At 42.1% G+C, this 23,452-nt stretch overlaps 1 protein-coding gene across 3 annotated transcripts in view; it reads right to left on the bottom strand.

The window, feature by feature from the left end:
• Positions 1 to 718: 718 nt before the first annotated feature.
• The window catches only part of TAF1B (TATA-box binding protein associated factor, RNA polymerase I subunit B), a 69,053-nt gene continuing 46,319 nt past the window's right edge, over positions 719 to 23,452 (bottom strand). For 2 of the 3 annotated variants that reach the window (XM_066385998.1, XM_066385999.1), the window contains 6 exons: positions 17,404 to 17,581; positions 16,802 to 16,848; positions 13,538 to 13,628; positions 7,666 to 7,736; positions 6,956 to 7,178; positions 719 to 1,173 (listed from right to left, as the gene is read on the bottom strand). In XM_066385998.1, the coding sequence (XP_066242095.1) occupies positions 972 to 1,173; positions 6,956 to 7,178; positions 7,666 to 7,736; positions 13,538 to 13,628; positions 16,802 to 16,848; positions 17,404 to 17,581 (812 nt within the window). In that variant the 3' untranslated portion in view covers positions 719 to 971. The remainder of the gene's footprint in view (positions 1,174 to 6,955; positions 7,179 to 7,665; positions 7,737 to 13,537; positions 13,629 to 16,801; positions 16,849 to 17,403; positions 17,582 to 23,452) is intronic. The other variant, XM_066386000.1, reaches the window with a different exon arrangement.

Here is a 23,452-nt window from a genome sequence, read left to right as displayed (position 1 = left end):
GTTTCAGACAAAGTTGCTCTGAATATCTGTGTATAAGTCATGGTGTGGAAATGTGCTGTTATTTTTCTTGGCTAGACACCCACAAGTGCAGTGACTGGGACATATGGTAGGTGCACTATTCACTTTTGAGAAACCACCAAATTGTTTTCTAAAGAGGTGTTTAATATTCCCACTAGCAGTAGGAGCGCCAGGTGCTTCAAACCCTTGCTAACTCTAGGGTTGGTCTTCTAGAACGTCAGTCATTCTGGTGGGTGTGTGGCAGTCTCTCCTGGTTTTAACTTGCATTTTCCTAATCATTAACAATAATCAAGCGCCTTTCGTGTGCTTACTTGTTTTCTGTATGTTTTCTTCAGTGAAGTGTCTGTTCAAATCTTTTGGTCACTTTTAATTGTTATATTTATTACTATTGAATTGTAAGAATTATTCGTAGGGATACAAATATCTTTCTCCAGTTTCTCATTTGCCTTTGACTTCAGTCACATTATCAATCTTTTCCTTTTGGCTTCTGGTTTTCAAGGATGCTTAGAAAGTCCTTCCCTGTTCCAAGCTCATCAAAGCATTCATATTTGTTTTCTTCTAATATTCGTAAGACTTTATGATGTTTTGATCTTTGACCCATATGGGATTTACTTTGGGGGATAAAGAGTAAGGAATGATCTGGTTTAAAAACAAATTTATCTCTAAAATACAATAAATACACATTTCTGGATACCATTTATATAACACTATTGTTTTAATTTTCTCAAAGAATATTTATAATTAAACAAAATAAATTCAAAGCTCCCTTGTTTTCCAATATACATTGTATAAGCACAATGAATACATATATGTGATATATGTTTGCATGTCTATGTATGGATATACGAGGCAACGAATTCTATTTCCCATGATTCTCTGGACTATTCTATTACAATTCAACATTAAATTCATTATTAAAATATCTTCCACAGAAAGTTTCTATTTTATTTTTCTCATTTTTTCACTTTCTTGGATCCTGAAGATTTCTTTTTCCCTTCACTGTATCTTTTTTTAAAAAGTCTCTTTTCAATTAAGCTCACTTCTTCATGGAGGGAATAGGTCTTTATTCTTAGCAGGAAGGAGAAGAGTTTTAGTATAAACTGATAACTCAAGGAAAAATTGGATTCTTCATAGGTCGTCACATGTTTACAATAGCTAGAAGGGAAGAAAAAGGGAGATGTTATCTTTAAATGGCCATCTAGAAATGCGTGCATCTATCCCTTGAACATCTCCCAAATGGAAATGAACAAATATATGTTAGACTTAAAACAGTAATCTGGACTGAAAGGAAACTTAGAAAACTTTGGTAAAACTCCTTAATTTTACAAAGGAGAAAACTTTAGCACTGCCCCTGGCCACCACACAAGGGGTACATAGGTGGTCCTGGAGCCAGGTGTCACAACTCCTGGCCCAGAGAGTCTGCCACTCTAGGTGGGCCCTTACTTTGTACCATGAGCAAGGCAAACAAAAGCACACAGGGAGAGATTCTGGACCTATTTTTTAAAACAAACAAAAGAAAAGAAACAAGCTAGAACTGCCACCCAAAATAAGACACCAGACTTAATTCTGCAGCTTTCAGTGTATGTATTATAGGAATAAGAGTTTGCAAAGCAATTTCACTTATTTTAAAGCAATAGTACCTGAATCTAACCAAATCCCTATCACCAAATCTCTAATTCTAACTGCCAATCTCTCACTAACTCTGACTATACCAAAGTATAGGCAATCAGGGACAGAGGAACATGGTAAATGGCTCTTGGGACAGAGATAACAATTATATGATACGGGAAATCATACAGAACACATGACCTAGATTACTCAATAAGTAAATTGCAAGGGGAAAAAAAGAGATAAAGGAGGAATTTACAAACTAAACCACTTAAAGGATATCTCAGCTACTTACAATTGTGTGGACCTCATTTGGATTCTGACTTATCTAAAAAAGCAGATGACAATCAGGAAACTCTAAAAAGTGACTACGTGTTTGATAATTTTTTTTTTTTTTTTTTACAGAGACAGAGTCAGAGAGAGGGATAGATAGGGACAGACAGACAGGAACAGAGAGAGATGAGAAGCATCAATCATTAGTTTTTCATTGTGCATTGCAACACCTTAGTTGTTCATTGATTGCTTTCTCATATGTGCCTTGACTGTGGGGCTACAGCAGACTGAGTAATCCCTTGCTCAAGCCAGCGACCTTGGGTCCAAGCTGATGAGCTTTTTGCTCGAACCAGATGAGCCTGCGCTCAAGCTGGCAACCTTGGGATCTCGAACCTGGGTCCGACCCTCCATCCACTGCGCCACCGCCTGGTCAGGCTGTTTGATAATATTAAGAAATTATTTTAGGTTACTTTTTAATGTCTAATGGTATTATGGTTTTGCTTTTTAAAAATTTACTAACTGATTTTAGAGAGACAGAAAGAAGATAGAGAGGGAGGGAGAGAGAGGGAAGCATTCATTTGTTATTCTATTTAGTTGTGCGTTCATTGGTTTCTTCCTGTATGTGCCCTGCCTGAGATTGAACCTTGGTGTTTTGGGACAATGCTCTAAGTGACTGTGCTAACTGGCCAGGGCTATGGTCTTGCTTTAAAAATATTTCAATGTTTGGAATTTGCTTCCAAATAGTCTGAGGTTTGGGTGGGGGTGACTGAGTTGAGGTATTAGTGAAGCAAGTCTAGCCTTGTTTGAAGCTGAGTGACAGGCACATTCTTCTATTCTCTCTTCTTTTGACTTTTCATTTTTTCTTTCTTTTTTTTGAGAAAGAGAGGAAGCAAGAGAGAGGGACAGGGATGAGAAGCATCAAATCATAGTTGCATCACTTTAGTTACTCACTGATTGCTCCTCATATGTGCTTTGACCGGGGGCTCTAGCCAAGCCAGTGACCCCTTGCTCAAGCCAGCAACCTTGGGCTCAAGCCAGTGTGACCTTGGGTTCATATTGGGGATCCCACAATCAAGCCAGCAACCTTGGGCTCAAGCTAGTGAGCCTGCACTCACACCAGCAATCTTGGAGTTTCAAACCTAGGACCTCAGTGTCCCAGGTCGATGCTCTATCCACTGCATGTCCACCGGTCAGGCAGCAGAGGTCTATATTTAAAGACGGGGCAGTGTAAATCCTTCGTATGAGAAGTGCGACCCTCTATACGAGTTCAAATGCATGCAAAGGGAATGGGCTGATGTGTGCACCACATACAAATAGAACCTAGTGACAGAAGTTATTATTTGGTGGTCTCAAGTATGCTCAAAATGGCATATGACATTTGAGCACTATTTTTTACTATAGTTTTAACAATTAAATATAAATCTTAAACAATTCAAGTCACTTCTGCGGGACACCCCAAGCGCCTCCATTTCCCATGAAGACAACCTGAAACCCGGCTGTGCCTCCTCCTGAGGAAGGGCAGAGAAAGCACCTGCCCCTTTTGGGAGGTCAGGGACAGACGCCCTATTAGCCAGCGCCTCCGGAAGGTCTCTGGACCTAACTAATTCTCAGTCACTGGCCTTTGTACAGACGGGGACTTCTGTAAATGGGAGGAATATTAAGGGCAGTTCATCCACGCAGATCGTCAGCTCTGCCGCTGGCAGAAAGCGTAACCAAGCGACCGCATCTGAATATTCCTGCAGCCTTTGGAGAAGCGCTGTGAGGAGCGTGAGGAGCGCACGCAAGAGTGAGCTCTGGCTAACTCAGGCCCAGCAGGGGACATGACAAGGCAGAGACCAGTGGCACAAAGCCGCCTGACTTACCAGTCTTGCGTGGGCTCCTCATGGTCCAGGACTGCAATGAAATTTTAAACTCTGGAAAAGCCACGGCACTGACCACTGCAAAGGCTCAAGCACCTCAGGGGTGCTGCTGACCCCAGGGTGGTGATTTGGCCTTTTGTGGCTGCTGCTATGAAGACACTGCCCCTCCTTAACCCTCTTAGACTCGCTGAGCAAGTTTAGAGCAGTTAATTTTAATACAGGTAACTTAATTTTATCATCTTCATCTGATTATCGTGATACACAACTCAGGAAGTGAAATTCAAATAGAAAATTAGTTTTGATTAAAATAATCAGAATTATCATAGTTATCATTTATTTAGTATTTACTATGTGACAGACACCAAATAAATACCTCCTTTGACTCTCATAAGAACCCTGTGGGGCAACTTTCATCGTTCATTCATTCAACAAAAACTTGGTGAGTACCTAGGCCCTGATACAGTCCCTGGGATATTTCATTAAATAAGACAGCGGCCTAGCTAAAGGACCTGACGTGCTCATGTGGGGAGGAAGACAAATATGCAAACAGACACATATACTGTAACATTCAACAATGACACAGGCTATAAGGAAAGAGAAAGCTACAGAGCAAGGCAGGCAGAGAATGATGAGATGTGTGGTGGAGGTGGTGATGGTGGTGATGGTGGTGGTGGTGATGGTGGTGGTGATGATAGTTGTGATGGTAGTTGTGGTAATGGTGGTAGTGATGGTGATGATGGTTGTGGTGGTGATGGTGATGGTGGTAATGGTGGTGATGGTGGTGTTGATGATGGTGATAGTGGTGATGGCGGTGGTAGTGATGGTGGTGGTGATGGTGGTGGTAGTGGTAGTGATGGTGGTGGTGGTGATGGTGGTGGTGGTGGTGGTGATGGTGGTGGTGGTGATGATGGTGATGGTGGTGGTGGTGGTGGTGGTGGTGGTGATGGTGATGGCGGTGGTGATAGCGGTGATGGTGATGATGGTGGTTGTGATGGTGGTGGTGATAGTGGTGGTGGTGGTCTTGGGGGAGCTAGTGCTATTTTAGACAGAATGTTAAGAAAGGCCTCCATGGGGAACCAAAAGAACTGAACCCATGTGGATATCCAGGGGAGAAGCCTTCCAGCCTCAGGCATGACATGTGCAAAGGCCCATGTGGGGACTGTACTCAGCAAGTTCAAGGAATAGTTAAGAACCCGATGTACAAGGGGCATTGAGCACAGGAAGGGGTAGCTGTGGCAGTCAGAGAACAGCAGGGCCTGTAGGCTCTCCTCTGAATGAGATGGGATCCACTGGAGATGGTGAGGGGAGGAAACGGGCAGCATTGCACCCTACTTTTATAATCAGGGCAACAGAGCTATAGATATGGTAAATATCTTGCCCACAAGCAGGAAGTAGTGGAGCTGGGATACAAACAGCCAAATTCATTACCACGTCCCCTTAACCACCGTGGGAAACTGCCATATAGACAAGTTCTATGTCAACATAGGAACAAGATTAGTAAAAAGAGACTTTTCACAATGAGAAAAAGTCTTTATAATCTAAAACATTTTGAGATATTATTGACATATAAATTCTAAGTGCACAGTATGATGACTGGATGCATGAACAGATTGTGGGATGATTATCATAATAAGATATAGGTCAACACCTCCAAGCCTAAAAGTCTTAAACAAGACTTAATGTATAATTCCTGTTTTCTTTTTTTTTAAAGTTTATTTATTTATTTATTTTCTTTACAGGGACAGAGAGAGAGAGAGTCAGAGAGAGGGACAGATAGGGACAGATAGGAACGGAGAGATATGAGAAGTATCAATTATCAGTTTTTCGTTGCGACACCTTAGTTGTTCATTGATTGCTTTCTCATATATGCCTTGACCGTGGGCCTTCAGCAGACCAAGTAACGCCTTGCTTGAGCCAGCAACCTTGGGTCTAAGCTGGTGAGCATTTTTTATTTTGCTCAAGCCAGATGAGCCCGTGCTCAAGCTGGCGACCTCGGGGTCTCGAACCTGGGTCCTCAGCATCCCAGTCCAACGCTCTATCCTGGTCAGGCTATAATTCCTATTTTCTTAATTATAAGTTCGTATTCTTCTATTTCCAACAAACAGCCTATCTGGCTCTCATGACAGTCAATTCCCTTAAATTTTATGTGCCTTAAAAAAAAAAAAAGATTTTATTTACTGATTTTACAGAGGGGGAGGAAGCAAGAAGTATCAACTCATAGTTGCTTCACTGTAGTTGTTCATTAATTGCTTCTCACATGTGCCTTGACAAGGCAAGCCCAGGATTTTTTTTTTTTTTTTTTGTATTTTTCTGAAGCTGGAAACGGGGAGAGACAGTCAGACAGACTGCCGCATGTGCCCGACTGGGATCCACCCGGCACGCCCACCAGGGGCGACGCTCTGCCCACCAGGGGGCGATGCTCTGCCCCTCCAGGGAGTCGCTCTGCTGCGACCGGAGCCACTCTAGCGCCTGGGGCAGAGGCCAAGGAGCCATCCCCAGCGCCCAGGCCATCTTTGCTCCAATGGAGCCTTGGCTGCGGGAGGGGAAGAGAGAGACAGAGAGGAAGGAGTGGGGGGGTGGAGAAGCAAATGGGTGCTTCTCCTATGTGCCCTGGCCAGGAATCGAACCCGGTCCCCCGCACACCAGGCCGACGCTCTGAGCCAACTGAGCCAACTGGCCAGGGCCCAAGCCCAGGATTTTGAACCAGTGACTTCAGCATTCCAGGTCCATGTTTTATCCACTGTGCCACCACAGGCCAGGCATATGTGACTTTTTTTTTTTTTTCAGAGACAGAGAGAGAGTCAGAGAGAGGGAGAGACAGGGACAGACAGACAGGAATGGAGAGATGAGAAGCATCAATCATTAGTTTTTTGTTGCGAGACCTTAGTTGTTCACTGATTGCTTTCTCATATGTGCCTTGACCGTGGGCCTTCAGCAGACCGAGTAACCCCTTGCTTGAGCCAGCGACATTGGGTCCAAGCTGGTGAACATTTGCTCAAACCAGATGAGCCCGCGCTCAAGCTGGTGACCTTGGGGTCTCGAACCTGGGTCCTCTGCATCCCAGTCCAACGCTCTATCCACTGCACCACCGCCTGATCAGTCATGACTTTTTTTTTAATTAGAAAAGAATACTACTTCAGGGCAAACTAGAGATTTTATCAGGTTTTTGTCCTTTGATTTCTACAAGTATCACGTACCTTTTACAGAATTTCTGTGTACTAAGCCAATATAGTAAGTTCTTGGTTATCACTGACTGGCCTTTCTTCTGCAGTATTCCCTGGAGGCTGTGTCCATGGAAACAAGTTCTGTCGGTGTCTTCTTCAGTCCAGCTGAACTGAAAACTTGACGGGCTTTTCTTTGCAACAGTTGGTGCTGAATCAACCAGTGCGCTAAATTGTTTTTGCAGATTCACCACCATTTCTGGAAATGGAGGAAAAGATTGAAATATAAATGAATGTTAAATCCCTATAAAGTCTTTAGTTCACTTGATAGTAAGGTCCCCATGTTGGTTTCTTACTATGACAAGTGCTAACTGAAACTGGACAAGGGTTCTAGGGGGAACTACTTAAAAAAAGGCTAAAATGGTTAAGGTTTAGGTTATATACATTTTACAACTTTAAAAAAATGAGTAAGACAACCTAAAGGCAATTCTCCAAACCGAGAGTTTGGAGAGTCATAAGAAGATAGGACTGGGAGTTGTGGTGGGAACCACGGCAGTCTGATGGATGGGCTCGTTCCTAAAATAGAGTCCTAGAGAGTTCTTGCAGAGGCTGTTGTATCTTTGGATGTGCATTGGAACACTTGTTAAAGAAGAAAAAATTACTTGTGCATTCACTTTTCAAGTCAAGATACGTAGCTGTTTTGCAACTGCATTGCTACCTGGCATTCGTGAGAGGATGGAACTCACCTCTCCTTTTGTAGACCACCGATTTGTCAATGGAGGAGTAGAACAGTGGCTTTTCGCTCTTCCACACATACCTGTACAAGGTAGGAAAACCGTTGGAGCAGGACGAAAAGACGGACCTACGCCCAGTTCAGAGAAGTTTCTCTGAAGCAACATCTGAAATTCCTTAAGTTCAGTGTAAGAGCACTGGCGTGGAGTGACCAACGGATCTGTGCCTGCACTCACCTCAGCAGTCAGCATGCAGCACGGGAGCAGAGAGCAGGCCAGCAGGAGGGCGGGGCCTCCCATAAGCCTCCAGGGGCCGCAGGACCCTGAAGAAGCTGTCACTCATGCCAGGAATGCACAAATGGGTTCCCTCACCATGAAGCCCCCCTGCTGCCTTGTCTCATAAGGAGAAGCCACCTGAAAAACAACTGCTTCTCCTTGCCTTTGCCCAACTGCCCTTTTGTTGAGGATTGAGTCAGTGGTTCTTCTGCTTCTGATAAGCTGACAAAGTAAACAGTAAGTACCAGCCTGCCATCATTTAATGCCTGGAAATCAGTCCTGACCCTGTTGGGCACAAGAAGGAAAGATCTGGATTCCAGCACAGTCCTAACAGTGCCTGCATGGACTAGCCACCCTCCCTTCGGGAAGCCCCGCCAGGGAGGTTTCACTATGAAATGGATATCCCGCATTGACCTACAAAATACACACAACATTCCCTCCAGAGTGAAGACAGACACGTGGGGTTCTTCCAGATTGGGGGACCACCCTTGAGTCAGGCTCAAGAGAAGTGGCAGGCTCCGCCTCCAGTTCTAGGGACCCCTGCTGGATTTCACCAAGTGGACTGCTGCTCTGGAACAAAGAACACTTAATGTTCACTTTTTGGTCCCATTTTCATCAACTCTTGAGTTTCCCAAAGTGAAGGATTTTCCTAATTTACCATAAAACATAAGAACTGCTGCCATGGCCAGATAGCTCAGTTGGTTAGGGCATCATCCCGAAACACAGAGGTTGCTGGTTCAATCCCTGGTCAAGGCATACACAGAAACAGATTGAGGTTCCTGTCTCTCTCTCTCAAATCAATAAACATTAAAATAAAAAGAACTGCCTTCTTCTTGATCTCAGGCCATGATCTTATTTTGTGAGGCCGTGGGTAATAGGAAGAGGTCTGACTCAGAGGACCTGGTTCTACCACTTCCCAGTGCTGTGACCTCATGTGAGTCATTCGTGACAAATTCTGGAGGTTCTCAAAGGTGGAGACTGTTTCACCCTTCTTTGCGTCCCTAATATTGGCAGTGAATGGCATGTGGAAAGGACTCATTTATTTATATATTTGTTGAAGAATGAATGGAAGAATAAAAGAACAAACAGAAGAATTCAACATCTCTAAAGCAGTCTGCTTTTACAGGGTTGTTGTGAAAAAAAACTAAGATAATGCATGTAATAATTCTTTGACTTCTATTCAATTGTCAGAAGTGATTAATGCCCAGTGCTTGACAAAGTGTCTGACTAGTAGACACTCAAGAAGTATCTGGATTTTCTAAAAAAAAAAAAAAAAACTGCTAAGGAATAAAAAATCAGGAATTTATATATTTTTATTTTTTAAATTTATATTATTTAATTATGGGTACTTTTTCACCATTCTTTTTTAATGATGGAAGAAAATGCACACAAAAAGGAAACATTTTATTAATATTATAATAGCAAATGCCATTTTAACCAATTTAAGAATTAAGTTTTTTTTCCAAAGATTTCAAAAAGACTTCATCAAATCAGTAAAATCTTGATGTGGTATAAAACAAAAATGTTAACTATTTACTTTGAATTCTCATGGGAATTTAAAATATTAAGACAGAAATGGAACTTCTCTAATTATTACGGAACAGTAGAGGTGTCATCACTGGTAACAGTTGACGGTCTGTTGTGTAAATGATGTGTAAAGTAAATTTTAGCGGGCTGTACCACATTTAACATAATCAGCGAACTTGTCTTTTACTCCTACTAAATGAGTTCGTAATTCTTTCAGGTATCTTTTTTTGTTATTTGTCTTCTTAAATAATAAAAGTAACAACACATTCAAGGTAAAAAGAAAAAATCTCAAATAGAGTCTCAAAAAGAAGTTCCCTGAACAGTTCTAATTCCACTATCTGGATAAACTCACTGCTAAAAATTCCTTGTGAATACCTAGTCTAGATAGATGTTCTTAAGCATTTATAATAAATGCTACACAGGTATCAGGGATGCGACAGTCAAGGAGGCATTATGAGTTTCTTGGGGTCACAGGCCAAGAAAATGTGGAAGGCAATTTAAAATCACAGAACTGTTTATATCTGTGTTTTTCCATTGCTAGTCCACCAGAAATTTCATGCAGGTCTGCGAGAGCTGGCCACCCTGATGTTGTGTGAAGGTTATCGAATTCTATAATCAGCGTTGCCAACTCTTTTGCAGTCCAACACCAGTCCATGGACCGGCAGTTGAAAAACACTGGTTTATACGTCTCCTTTAGAATTTACTTTATTTTGCTTATCTCTTTCCCAAACTACAAAGCTACAAAAAACGGAGGCACACAACAAAGTCATAATGTTTCCTACAGGATGCCACAAAGTCCTGTACGCTGTGAAAAACTGAGGTGTAACTTACATAGAGCAAATTCGTCCTGTGTACTACAAAGTCTGCCAGCTCTACAGACAGACACCGTCACGTAACCAGCACTGCGATTTATGCAGAGAGCGGCTCCATTGCTCTCTGAATCCCTCACGCCTCTGACAGTCAACCTCATCCAAACCCCCAGGTCTTATCTCAGCAACCACAGACCTGATTTTCCATCCCTATAGTTTAACCTTTTCCAGACTGTCAGATAAATGAATCATACAGTATGTAACCCTTTGAGACTTTCATTTAGCATAATGCATTTAAGATGCACATGTATTGTTGGGTATATCAGAAGTCTGTTCCTTTTTATTCCAGTGTACATATATACAGTTCATTTTTCCATTCAACAGCTGGAGGGGGTTTGGATTGTTGCCTGTTTTTGGCCACTGTGAATTAAGCCACTATAAACATTCGTATATTAGGTTTTTGTGTGAACTTGTTTTTCACTTCATTTGGGTAAATATTTAGAACTTAAAACTACTAAGTAGAATAAAAAGTATATATTTAACTTTATGAGAAATTGCCAAACTTTCTAAAATGGCTGTATCATTTTGCATTCCCACGTTTGGCACCATCAATTTTTTGTTGGTTTTGTTTTTCAGCCATTCTAATTGGTGTGGAATGACATCTCATCATGATTTTAATTTGTATTTCCCTACCAACAACGGTGAACATTTCATGGATAACCTATACATCTTCTTTGGTAAAGTATTTGTTCGAATCTTTTTTCCATTAAAAAAACTGGGTTGTTTTCTTATTACATGATAGTTTTTTATATATTCTGGATATAAACCTTTTATCAGATAAGTGACTTGACATGTCTCCCAGCCTGTAGCTTCTCATTCTCTTAACAGTGTCTTTTGAAGAGCAGTAGTTCTTTCCTCTTGATAAAATCCAATTTATCTTTTTTCTTTTATGGATCATGCTTTTAATAACTCTCCTCTGACAACATGGAAGATGATGTCCAGAAGAATAGAGAGAAAAATTAGAAACTTATGTCAACAATGGGGTGGGGTAGGCTAAGACAGAGACAGGTAGTCACATGCACAGTGGCTTTATGCCCAAACACTGTTCAGTAGTTATTTACATATGCTAGCTCATTTTTTAATTTAGAAATTAAATTCAATGGGGTGACATTAGTCCATAAGTACACAGGTTTCAAGTAAACATCTATATAGCATTTGAACTACTCATTGAATTGTGTGCCCATCACCCAAAGTCAAATCATTTTCTGTCACCGTATTTGTCCCTCTTACTCCCCTCCCCCACACCCCTTCTCCCTGGTAACCATTTCACCTTTGTCTATGTCCATGAGGCTCAGTTTTATACTTCACCTATGTGTTGAATCATATGGTTTATAGCTTTTTCTGATTTACTTATTTCACTTAGCATAATGTTCTCAAGGTCCATCCATGTTGTCACAAATGGCAATATGTCATCATTTATTATGGCTGAGTAGTATTCCATTGTCTATATGTACCACATCTTCTTTATCCAATCTTCTATCGAGGGATAGTTCGGTTGTTTCCATGTCTTGGCCACTATGTATAATGCTGCGATGAACATGGGGATGCAGGTGTCTTTGAGTACCAATGATTTCAAGTTTTTCAGGTAGATACCCAGTAGGGGGATGATTTCTGGGTCATATGGTAGCTCTATTCTTAATTTTTTAAGGAACTGCCATACTGTCTTGCATAATGGCTGTACCAGTTTACATTCCTACTGGCAGTGAATGAGGGTTCCTTTTTCTCCACAACCTCTCCAACATTTGTTATTACTTGTCTTGTTGATAATAGCCATTCTAATAGGTGTGAGGTAGTATGTCATTGTATTTCTGACTTGCATTTCTCTAATGGCTAGTGAAGACGAGCATCTTTTCATATATTTATTTGTTGTCTTTTTGGGAGAAGTGTCTGTTCAGGTCCTCTCCCCATTTTTTGAATTAATTTTTATGCATGGAGACAAACTGTAGTCAAGTTTCATTTTTTTACATGTGGCTTTCCAATTTTTCCAGCACCATTTATTGAAGAGGCTTTTCTCCATTGTGTGTTTTTGGCTCCTTTGTCAAAGATTATTTGCCCATATATATGTGGTTTGATTCTGCTCCATTGGTCTGTGTGTCTCTTTTCCTGCCAGTTCCATGCTGTATTGATTACTGTGGCTCTGTAGTATAATTTGAAGTCAGCATCTACTCTCTGAAGTGGGATCTTAGTAATGGATCCTCTAGACAACCTCCTACCTGAGTCTGGTGTCTCCCAGGAAAATACCCACAGATACCCAATTAAAGAGACATTTCTCCTCCAACCCGGAAGTGGAAGAACCGGGATCCTGGGTGTCCAGGGGTTATCAGAACACATCCATCTCCCACCTCTTCTCCATCATCATCACGCATCAAGCACAAACCGTGAGAAACCATTACACTTCTCGCTTTTTGATAAGAATCCTCTTCTCTGTTGGGCTTTATTCATCCCTGGAAGTCTGTTTCCCTATTTAAAAATCTCTCTCAAATTAGAGGAAAAAAAATCTAGTTCTACCTGTGAAAAATGAAATTTAGTTCTTAGAGTATAAAGCAGGCATTATTATTTCAATTTATGAGGAAACTAGAACTAAATGAATTATTTAACTACTTTTAGCAACCTTGGTTTTACTCAAAGGATTTAAATTATTTGACTGAATGAGTACTATTATAAATTTACATAAAATACAGAGATTCTAACTTTTTCTTCAAAGACTCATAGAGACTCAAAGTTCTAAACATAGATGAAACTGTTCAAATCAGAGGTCAATAGAAATGTACTCTACATATAAGATATAGTATTCCTGAAAATTTATAAGTAAACTAAATTTCAGTGCACAGAGGCTAAAGGTTTAAAAACTTACCCCTGAGTCACACAGCTCATCTGTAATACACTAAGGATTCAGACTTAGCACTGAATCTATGCTCGTTCCAATTTACCGCAATAAACCGATGTCAGAATGAGAGTTCAAAGTCAAACAGTGAGACCAACTGAATTAAATATATTCTCTTTCTGCTTTGCTTTGTTTTGATTTCCATAGGGATCTTTATCTGGGGAGAACATTCCAATTAAGGAAAAAAGTTAATTAGAATATAGTTGCTAATATTTCTAGAAAAAATGTCACAATACTAATGAGTCTATACTGATAAAACTTCAGCTTTCGGATGGAAAGTAAAAGACTTGGAAATAAGTAGGTGAATATGAAACTAGGAGAGATAACATACTTTGCCCTGGCTTCCTCCCATTGTTGTTTTTTCTTATCAAAAGATTTCTTCATAACTTGGTACCATTTTCTGAAATCAAACCATGGCTTATCTGGAAAAAAAAAGAATCTATGATTATTAACCAAATAAGTCACATTATAATATATATAGTTCATCTGAATCTTCATTCACAGATATAAGTAAATATTTATGTAATAGCCCTGGGAAAATATGGATGGAGTCTCTGTCTCTGGACTCTGATATAACTCCCCTCTCTGAGCGTCTACTGACACCACGGCCCGACAAGAGTATGCCAAAACTACCTTCTTCTGGGTCTGTTTTTCCTGGATTGACTACTACTGCCTTGAGAACAGAGGACATGTTTTGTTCGTCACTGCATAATCAGGCAGGCCTCTTCCTCTCAACCCAGCACTGTTTGGTACATGTGTGCTGGTATGTCTGGGACTACCTGGATTAAAGAACAAATGGTTGGCCCTGGTCAGTTGGCTCAGTGGTAGAGCTCTGGCCTGGCGTTTGGAAGTCCTGGGTTTGATTCCTGGTCAGGGCACACAGAAGAAGCACCCATCTGCTTCTCCACCCTTCCCCCTCTCCTTCCTCTCTGTCTCTCTCTTCCCCTCCCGCAGCCAAGGCTCCACTAGAGCAAAGTTGGCCCAGGCACTGAGGACAGCTCCATGGCCTCTGCCTTAGGTGCTAGAATGGCTCCAGCTGCAACGAAGCAACACTCCAGATGGGCAAAGCATCGCCCCCTAGTGGGCATGCCGGGTGGATCCTGGTTGGGTGCATGTGGGAGTCTGTCTGACTGCCTCCTATAACTTAAAAAAAAATACAATAACAACAAAAAAGAACAAATGGTTGACAAATGTGTAAAATGGCATGGCAGTGGCTGAACCCAGACTCCAGTGTCATCAGCTCATATCTGGTTCCTTCTAGTCCTAATCCAAACCCAAAGCAAGTAAGGCAAGTAAGAAAGCAAGCGGACTGGGTGAACAGCTGGCGTACGTGTTCCTGATGTTGAGGGCAGAGAGGTGACAGAGCTGGACGGAGCGAAGCATAGTCGCCGCTCACTCCTGCGCATACTCTACATGGGAAGATGGGAAGGTGGGGAGGAACCATGAGTGACAGGTGAAGCAGAAAAGAGGACTACAGGGGGAGGCAGAGGAGAAAGGAGAGCTGGCTAGGGAGGAAGATGCTGAAAGGCTAAATTTTTACACATTCTCTCATGAAGATAGGCTCCTTCTAGGTCTAGTCAAAAATCTTTTCAATTGGCCAAAAACCATCAATTAATCCAGTATAGCCTTGGAGGCCACAAAGCCACAGAGGAGAAGCTACACCATAGGGCCAAAGACAGACAACAATGATCACAATTGGCAGGACACCAGGCCCTGTGCCGTTCTCTAGACGACAAGTTCCCTGTCGCGATGTGGCAGGGACGGCAGGTAGCGGTGGCCAAAGACGGGAAGCAACACCCCCACTGACAGCACAGACTCACGGTGAGGGTCAGACGGAGACAACATGTCAGAGTGCTCTGTTTATGCTCAGTATCCACACAGTCCATAATGGCCCTTCCGCGTGAGAAGGGATATTAGGAGCCATTTTGTTCAACCTTTCATTCTACACAGGAGCCAACATGAGGTAACATGGAGAAATAAGTAGGTGCGCATATTCTGAAAATAGCACATAAATCACTGAACATATATGTGGAATGTAAGAGAAAGTTAAACTCACAGAGGGAGTAGACACATGGTTGCCAGGGGCTTCGGGCAGAGGGAGTGGGGAGAGGTTGGGCACGGATACAGACTTTCAGTTGAAAGATGACAAGGTCTGAGGATCTGATGTAAAAATGTTGTGACGAGTTCATGACTGTACTGTGGAGGTGAAGTTTGCTGAGTTACACTTAAATGTTTTCACCAAAAGAGAGAAATATGTGAGGTAATGAATGCGTTAATTAACCAGATGGGAAGAATCCTTTCACAATGCATATGTATCTCAAATCAGCACAATGTACACTTTAAATATTTTATAATTTTATGTGTCAATTATTCCTCAATAAAGCTGAAATTAAAAAATAAAAAGGACAGGCCCTGGCTGGTTGGCTCAGTGATAGAGCATCGGCCTGGCGTGCAGAAGTCCCGGGTTTGATTCCCGGCCAGGGCACACAGGAGAGGCGCCCATCTGCTTCTCCACCCCTCCCCCTCTCCTTCCTCTCTGTCTCTCTCTTCCCCTCCCGCAGCTAAGGCTCCATTGGAGCAAAGATGGCCCGGGTGCTGGGGATGGCTCTGTGGCCTCTGCCTCAGGCGCTAGAGTGGCTCTGGTCGCAACATAGCGACGCCCAGGATGGGCAGAGCATCGCCCCCTGGTGGGCAGAGCATAGCCCCTGGTGGGCGTGCCGGGTGGATCCGGGTCGGGCGCATGCGGGAATCTGTCTGACTGTCTCTCCCCGTTTCCAGCTTCATAAAAATACAAAAAATAAAAAAATAAAAAAGAAACTAGTGTTGAATCTAAGAATTCACGTAGTTATCAAACTTTACTGAGTTTTCTCAGGCCAGTCAATGTTAGGCGCCAAGGATACATTTCTTTAAAAAGGAAGAACAATATGACCCTTCCCTTTAGAAGCTCATAATCTACTTATTTGTCTGTATGTTTATCATTATGGACCACATACTAGAAGTCAGATATTCTTCTACACACTTCACAAATACTAACCATCTAATAGGGACAGACACACTTAGTCTACTGATTGTTATCAAAATCTAACAGAAATCTGGACAGCAGTGGTTGCGGCACGACTGATTAGTTCTGATTTGGGAACAGGTGATGGGAGTAAGTGTGAAGAGAAGGCAGAAGAGGGTATTTATGTAGCATCTTGAAGAATGAAGATGGATCTGCCGATTGAAGGAGCTGGAGGTAAAAAGGGAAGAGGGTCTCAGGTAGAAGAACCAGTGTGAGCGAAGGTCGAAGGCTTTGGGACAGAAGGCGGCGTCGTAACACTGCCCGCAGGTTCATGGTCTAGTATGGCTAGTGAATGGGGGCTGGGAAGAAAAGGCAAACTGGCCTCTACACACTGTAGTTGGTCACGGGAGGTTTTTAGCAGCCTAGAGATACAATTAAATAACTATATGAAAAATTAAGCCGGATAGAAGGTAGATTTATATACATGAATATGTGTATGTGTACATGTGTGTTTTTAAAGTTTCTTCCCTACATTTATTGTATCTTTTAATCCACTGTTTATGTTTTAGTTTGATTGACAAAAAAATTAAGTACCTTCTTTGTTCTCTTCATTATATCTTTCAGCAACAGTAGACAAAGTCCTGGAGATACCAATAAATAAATGAATTTATTTAGAAATCATTTATATGAAGACAGAGAAATTTTGAATCCTTCTGAAAGAAAAGTATGAGAAGTCTTGAAACTGATGGCAATGCTAATGGAGAAGCACTCACTGATACGTGGAGAAGATGCTACAACCGCTGCTCTTTGATGGTATCTGGGAGGGGTAATATTTTAAAATTTCTTTACTTTCCAAAATAACCTTTGAGACATAGTGCCAGGAGCCTGAGGACTAAGTACTAAAGGGTCCCCTGGGGTTTGTGGGCGAGGATTTAAAACTCAGAAGGAACAATGGTAAACGTGTGTCTGCCTACAAAAATATAAGTAAGACATGACACGACCAACTTACTGATATAGAGTGAAACCTCTGACAACTAGCTGAGTCACAGCATTCTGTGACAGCAGCTGCCACTAATCAACACTCTGTACCAGCAGTCTCCATTTTCTATTGGGATAACGCATGGAGTTGTTCACTCTGAATAATCAGGTAAGAACAACACAACCCCCCTCCCCCCATAAAATGGATATAAACTTACCATTCTACACTGTCATCCAATAAAAAGAGCAATTTCAATACTATCACGATCACAGCCATGGCTTGTACATCATATTTAACAGTTTGTCCCTTTTTACCTATGGGGTCAAATGTCAAAAAACCCACTTCTCCTATTCCAGCCATTTTTACCACCTGGCAGGTGAAATCATTCATTTCATCTGTGGAAGAAAAAAACAGTCAAACATGAAATAAACTCTCTGGCTAACTAATGTGTCTATCCATACGACAGTCTTTATCTTAAAACACGGTACTGCGCTACAGCTCAGAGACACATTTCCTACCATGTGGGAAACTAATGGTAGGGTCTTCACAACGCATATCTTCTCCTGTTTTTGACTTCCTAAGACATCTACTATTTATAAACTCCATCTTGGTACCTAATCCACAGTCACGAGTCAGTTCCTGCTGTTTTATACATGTCTCTTGTCTGTGTTTCTGTAGCAATTAGTGCTCCCCTGAAACTAGCTCCCCAGCGAGACCAAGATCTTCTATATAGACCTATCGTGCACTGTAACTCGGAGGCAGGGAGTTTAGGGCCTGTGCTTAGGGTTTCTGATCATTGTCTCCGTGACTGGCGGAGTCACTGACCTCAGCTTCTTCATCTCACATGGGTGACAGTGAGGAGGTGAGGAGAAATGAGACTAACTACCGTATTTCCCATGTATAAGATGCACTTCTCCCCCACCCCCGAAAAATTTGGGATCTAAAAACTGGATGCATCTTATACAGTGGTTGTAGATTTTTTACTTGCATTTCCCACTTTTTTGTGCTTGTTTATGTGCTCATTGTTGAAGACAGTGATTTGTCATCAGACACAGATGAGGACAAGCTAATGGGAGTTTTGACAGTGATGAGGAGTTGTATGAATTTTATGATGAATGAAACTTGAGTTCAATAACTTTATGTAATACATTTTTTTTCAAATGTTGGGCTCCCAAATTAAGGTCTATCTTATACATGGGGAAATACTATAAGATAGTGCTGGTAAATACACTGAAAACTCTAAATTACTACACAAATTTTTTACTCACTAATCCAAGTGAGTAATTTCAAGTAGAACAGCTATCACTCCTAAGTGCATTATCAATCGTACCGAGTTGAATTGAAGCTCCTACATGCATGCAGCCACACGTCCTATTCACTCCCTTACTAGAGTATACAGTACAGGGGTCAGGAGTAGTTAGGGAACCAGACTGCCTGCACTAGAACCCCTGCTCCATCACTTACTAGCTCTGTGACCTTGTATAAGTTATGTGACCTCTCTGCACCGTAGCTTTCTTCATCTGTCTCAAAAAGGAATGACAGTAGTACCCAGCTCATAGTTATTGTGAAGATTCAATGAATTAATATACCTAGAGTGACCCTGGCCAGGTGGCTCAGAGGATAAAGCGTCATCCCAGTGCACCAAGGTTGTGGGTCTGACCACCGGTCAGGGCACATAGGAGAAGCAACCAATGAGAGCACAACTAAGTGGAACAATGAGTTGATGCTTCTCTCTCTCTCTTTCTCTCTCTGTGCCTTTCATTCCCCCTCTCTCTCCTATTCAAACCCCCTTCTCCCATCTTTCTTTCCCTTCCCTTTTCTCTTTCCCTTTCTCAATGGGGGAAAATAGGTGTGTGTGTGTGTGTGTGTGTGTGTATGTATGTATATGTATGTATGTGTGTGTATACATACATATACACACACACACAAACACACCCCAAGAGCACTCAGATCAGTGCCGGGCATAGAGTGGGCACACACACACACACCCCTAGAGCTCTCAGATCAATCAGTGCCGGGCATAGAGCAGGCACACACACACCCCTAGAGCTCTCAGATCAGTCAGTGCTGGGCATAGAGTGGCATACACACACACACACACACCCCTAGAGCTCTCAGATCAGTCAGTGCCGGGCATAGAGCGGCACACACACACACACACACACACACACCCCTAGAGCTCTCAGATCAGTGCTGGGCATAGAGTGGCATACACACACACACACACCCCTAAAGCTCTCAGATCAGTGCTGGGCATAGAGCGGCGCACACACACACACACACACACACACACACACACACACCCCTAGAGCTCTCAGTTCAGTCAGTGCCGGGCATAGAGCGGCACACACACATACACACACACACCCCCCTAGAGCTCTCAGATCAGTCAGTGCCGGGCATAGAGTGGCACCCCCCCCCCCCACACACACACACCCCTAGAGCTCTCAGATCAGTGCCGGGCATAGAGCGGGCACACACACACACACACACACACACACCCCTAGAGCTCTCAGATCAGTGCTGGGCATAGAGCGGGCACCTAATATACATGAGCTGTTGTCCTGACTGCTCTCGAGTCCAGCCACCACTCTCCCTGTTCACTGCTGCACCTTAGCTGACCCTCGTAAGGGGTCTTCCTTCCTCTGTCTGACCCTGCTGTGATCCAATTATCTTGCTCCCCTGCTCTCACTAACTCATTAAAACATGAAAATAACACTTGAATCTATGTTAACACAATAAATAAAAAAATTAGTAAAAGAAAAAAAACATCAACCTAAAAAAACATGAAAATAATTCATTTTCAAATACATTCACTAAAACTATGTATTATCTGTATTGGAGTACAGAGGCTATAGTCTCTTAGATAATTTAAAAACTGAAACCATAGTATTGTTATTATTATAAAGAATGACAATTTCTTGAAAACTGTCTTCTCTATTTTTTTAAATTAATACCTTGAACTGCTTCTCTTACACCAAAAGTACAGAACAAAAAAAAAAGCAAATGGAAGAAATTATGAGAAAGGCAGCAGAGACAGTAGAGAAAAGTAAGGCATGCAGGCTCCCGAGCCAGTGCCCAATGTGAAGAACACCAGCTCCATAACGTGAAGACTGGGGTAAAGTGTGCCCTCTGTCACTGGCCAGGCAGGTGCCATGGAGCCTTGCCATGTCTCCCTGTAAAGGAGGTGATATACATGGAAACACTCAAGTCCCCTGCAAATTATATATATGATTGTAAAACCTGCCAGAAATTCTCTCTAGCAGGCCCGTCAGTCCCAGTATGAGGAACAACAATAGAAAATGCATTTGGCGGCACAGTGGATAGAGTGTCAGACTGGGATGCAGAGGACCCAAGTTCGAAACCCCGAGGTCACCAGCCTGAGAATGGGCTCATCAGCTTGAGTGCAGGGTCGCTGGCTTGAGCCCAAGGTCGCTGGCTTGAGCAAGGGTCACTCGCTCTGCTGTAGCCCCGGGGAAAAGCACATATGAGAAAGCAATCAATGAATAACTAAGGAGCCACAATGAAGAATTGATGTTTCTCATCCCCCTTCCTGTCTGTCTGTCCCTATCTGCCCCTCTCTGACTCTGCCAAAAAAAAAAAAAAAAAAAATGCATTTGGAACTCATTCAAAGCCATCAAAGAGTCAGTGCTTAATCAGCAAGGATGTGTGACACACTGGATAAAACCTTCTACCTAGCTCGAGGCCCACATGGTCACATGTAAAGGCTCTTGGGAGGGGCATTTGCTGCTGCGCCATGCTTACAACAACTGTCAGCTTTCTGGGAACCCTACGAAGGGCAGTAAAAGTGTCAGGTGCACGGTTCTCTTCTTTCTGGCACTATAGACAGCAAAATAGCACATATGAAAATGTCAACAACCTACAGATCTCCATCTGTAGGAGATGGGGAGGTTTGCAAACCAATGTCACATTTTGGAACCTAAAGAACCTAAACCCTAAGGTAGAGGGACTAGAACATCTTAATTTCTAGATGTCTTTTGTGTACTGTCTCCCACACTGCTAAGTAATACAACCTCAATAAAGGGTGTTCATAAGACCCAGAAAGGTAGAAGGAAGGAAAAAATGCACTACCATCACTTAGAAATACCACTTTAATGTTTTAGTATATTTACTTCTAATATTTTTATGAATATTTTTATTTTATGTAGCTGTAGTTATGTTATACATAATTTTGTAATTTGACTTATTTCACTTTTTATTGTAACAAACATTTTCCATGCTTTTCTGAAATATTCACAAACGTGATTTTAAAAGCTACATAATGCTCCACTGAATATGTGTACCACTATTTACCTAACCATTACCTTTCTGTTATATATACTGCTCACAAAAATTAGGGGATATTTCAAAAGGAACATGGAGCTATAAAATATCCCCTAATTTTTGTGAGCAGTATATTTAAGTTGTTTCTGACTTTTCACTATTATGAATAAGGAGGTCAATAAATGACATTTATGTATACATTTCTTTCTATATTTAAAATTATTCCTATTAAACAGTTTGTGAGGAGTGAAATATTTTGACCCTGATTCTTTTTTTTTTTTTAATTTTTTTTAAATTTTTTTACAGGGACAGAGAGAGAGTCAGATAGAGGGATAGATAGGGACAGACAGACAGGAACGGAGAGAGATGAGAAGCATCAATCATCAGTTTTTCGTTGCGACACCGTAGTTGTTCATTGATTGCTTTCTCATATGTGCCATGACTGCGGGCCTTCAGCAGACTGAGTAACCCCCCCGCTCGAGCCAGTGACCTTGGGTCCATGCTAGTGAGCTTTTTTGCTCAAGCCAGATGAGCCCACACTCAAGCTGGCTATCCTGGGGTCTTGAACCTGGGTCCTTCCTCATCCCAGTCTGACGCTTTATCCACTGCGCCACCGCCTGGTCAGGCTTGACCCTGATTCTTTATAATACTGTCTCCACAAAGGCGCTTAGTAAATATCAGAGGATAGCAACGTCTCTCTGCGCAGTCTCTGGGTTAATTCTACCTGTCACTCTCAGGAGGAGTTAGGGGAGAGATACTGCTACCCCACACACATCGGCCAGCATAAGTGCCGCTCCCTCTGTCCGGGTGCAGCCATGCAAGCCAGCGTCTGCTGCAGCCCAGCGGTGCTGGCTACATTTTGGGAGTCCTTCTGCTATTTCTTCCACTCCTAGTACTACTCCCTTTGGAAGTTCAAGATTTTGGAGTATGTGAAAGAACACAGGAACTTGCCATATTTTGAAAGAACCATCAAAGAAGTAAATTAAAAAAAAAAAATCTAAAACAGTTAATTCTGCTCTATGCAATATATCAAAATACAGAAATCTGAGTTTCCAAATTTTGGAATCTTAATCAAATAGACAGTAACATCTGAAATCTCCAGAAGAGATGTAGATTCCCCGGCTTGATAAATATATTTTAAAAGCTTAGATTATTTTTGTTCCTTTAAAAATACTTTAAAATTATACTCAATATTTACATTTGTGTATGTCACTACATATTTATATTTATTTTCTAGTTAAAATTATACTATACACACAGTTTTACATATTGCTTTTCTCATATATCCATTTTCCTTTTCTTTTAAAAATATATTAAATCATTTTTTTATATTACTTAAGCAATAGTATACTCACACTATGTTTGTATTTTCTCTTAAAAATGAAAGTCCTGAACTTCTCATTTTTCTAGTTTAGCAAGAAATTCAAGAATGGATTCCATCAGGCCCTGGCCGGTTGGCTCAGCGGTAGAGCGTTGGCCTGGTGTCGGGGGACCTGGGTTCGATTCCTGGCCAGGGCACATAGGAGAAGCGCCCATTTGCTTCTCCCCCCCCCTCCTTCTTCTCTGTCTCTCTCTTCCCCTCCCGCAGCCAAGGCTCCATTGGAGCAAAGATGGCCCAGGCGCTGGGGATGGCTCCTTGGCCTCTGCCCCAGGCGCTAGAGTGGCTCTGGTCGCGGCAGAGCAACGCCCCGGAGGGGCAGAGCATCGCCCCCTGGTGGGCAGAGCGTAGCCCCTGGTGGGCGTGCCGGGTGGATTCCGGTGGGGCGCATGTGGGAGTCTGTCTGACTGTCTCTCCCCGTTTCCAGCTTCAGAAAAATACAAAAAAAAAAAAAAAAAAAAAAAGAATGGATTCCATCAGCAAATTCCATCGGATAACCTGTGTCTTATACATTGTGAACAAAGCCTAGTGAGTCTCTTGTTATATTCTGTGTTTCACTGCCTAAAGAGTTCATGTGATCCAACCAGACTTTAATCTCCATTTG

This window comes from Saccopteryx leptura, chromosome 5 (genome assembly GCF_036850995.1).
Source record: "Saccopteryx leptura isolate mSacLep1 chromosome 5, mSacLep1_pri_phased_curated, whole genome shotgun sequence".
NCBI classification, from domain to species: Eukaryota; Metazoa; Chordata; class Mammalia; order Chiroptera; family Emballonuridae; genus Saccopteryx; species Saccopteryx leptura.
The sequence above is the reverse complement of the archived record's forward strand: the minus strand, read 5'-3'. Positions and strand labels throughout refer to the sequence as shown.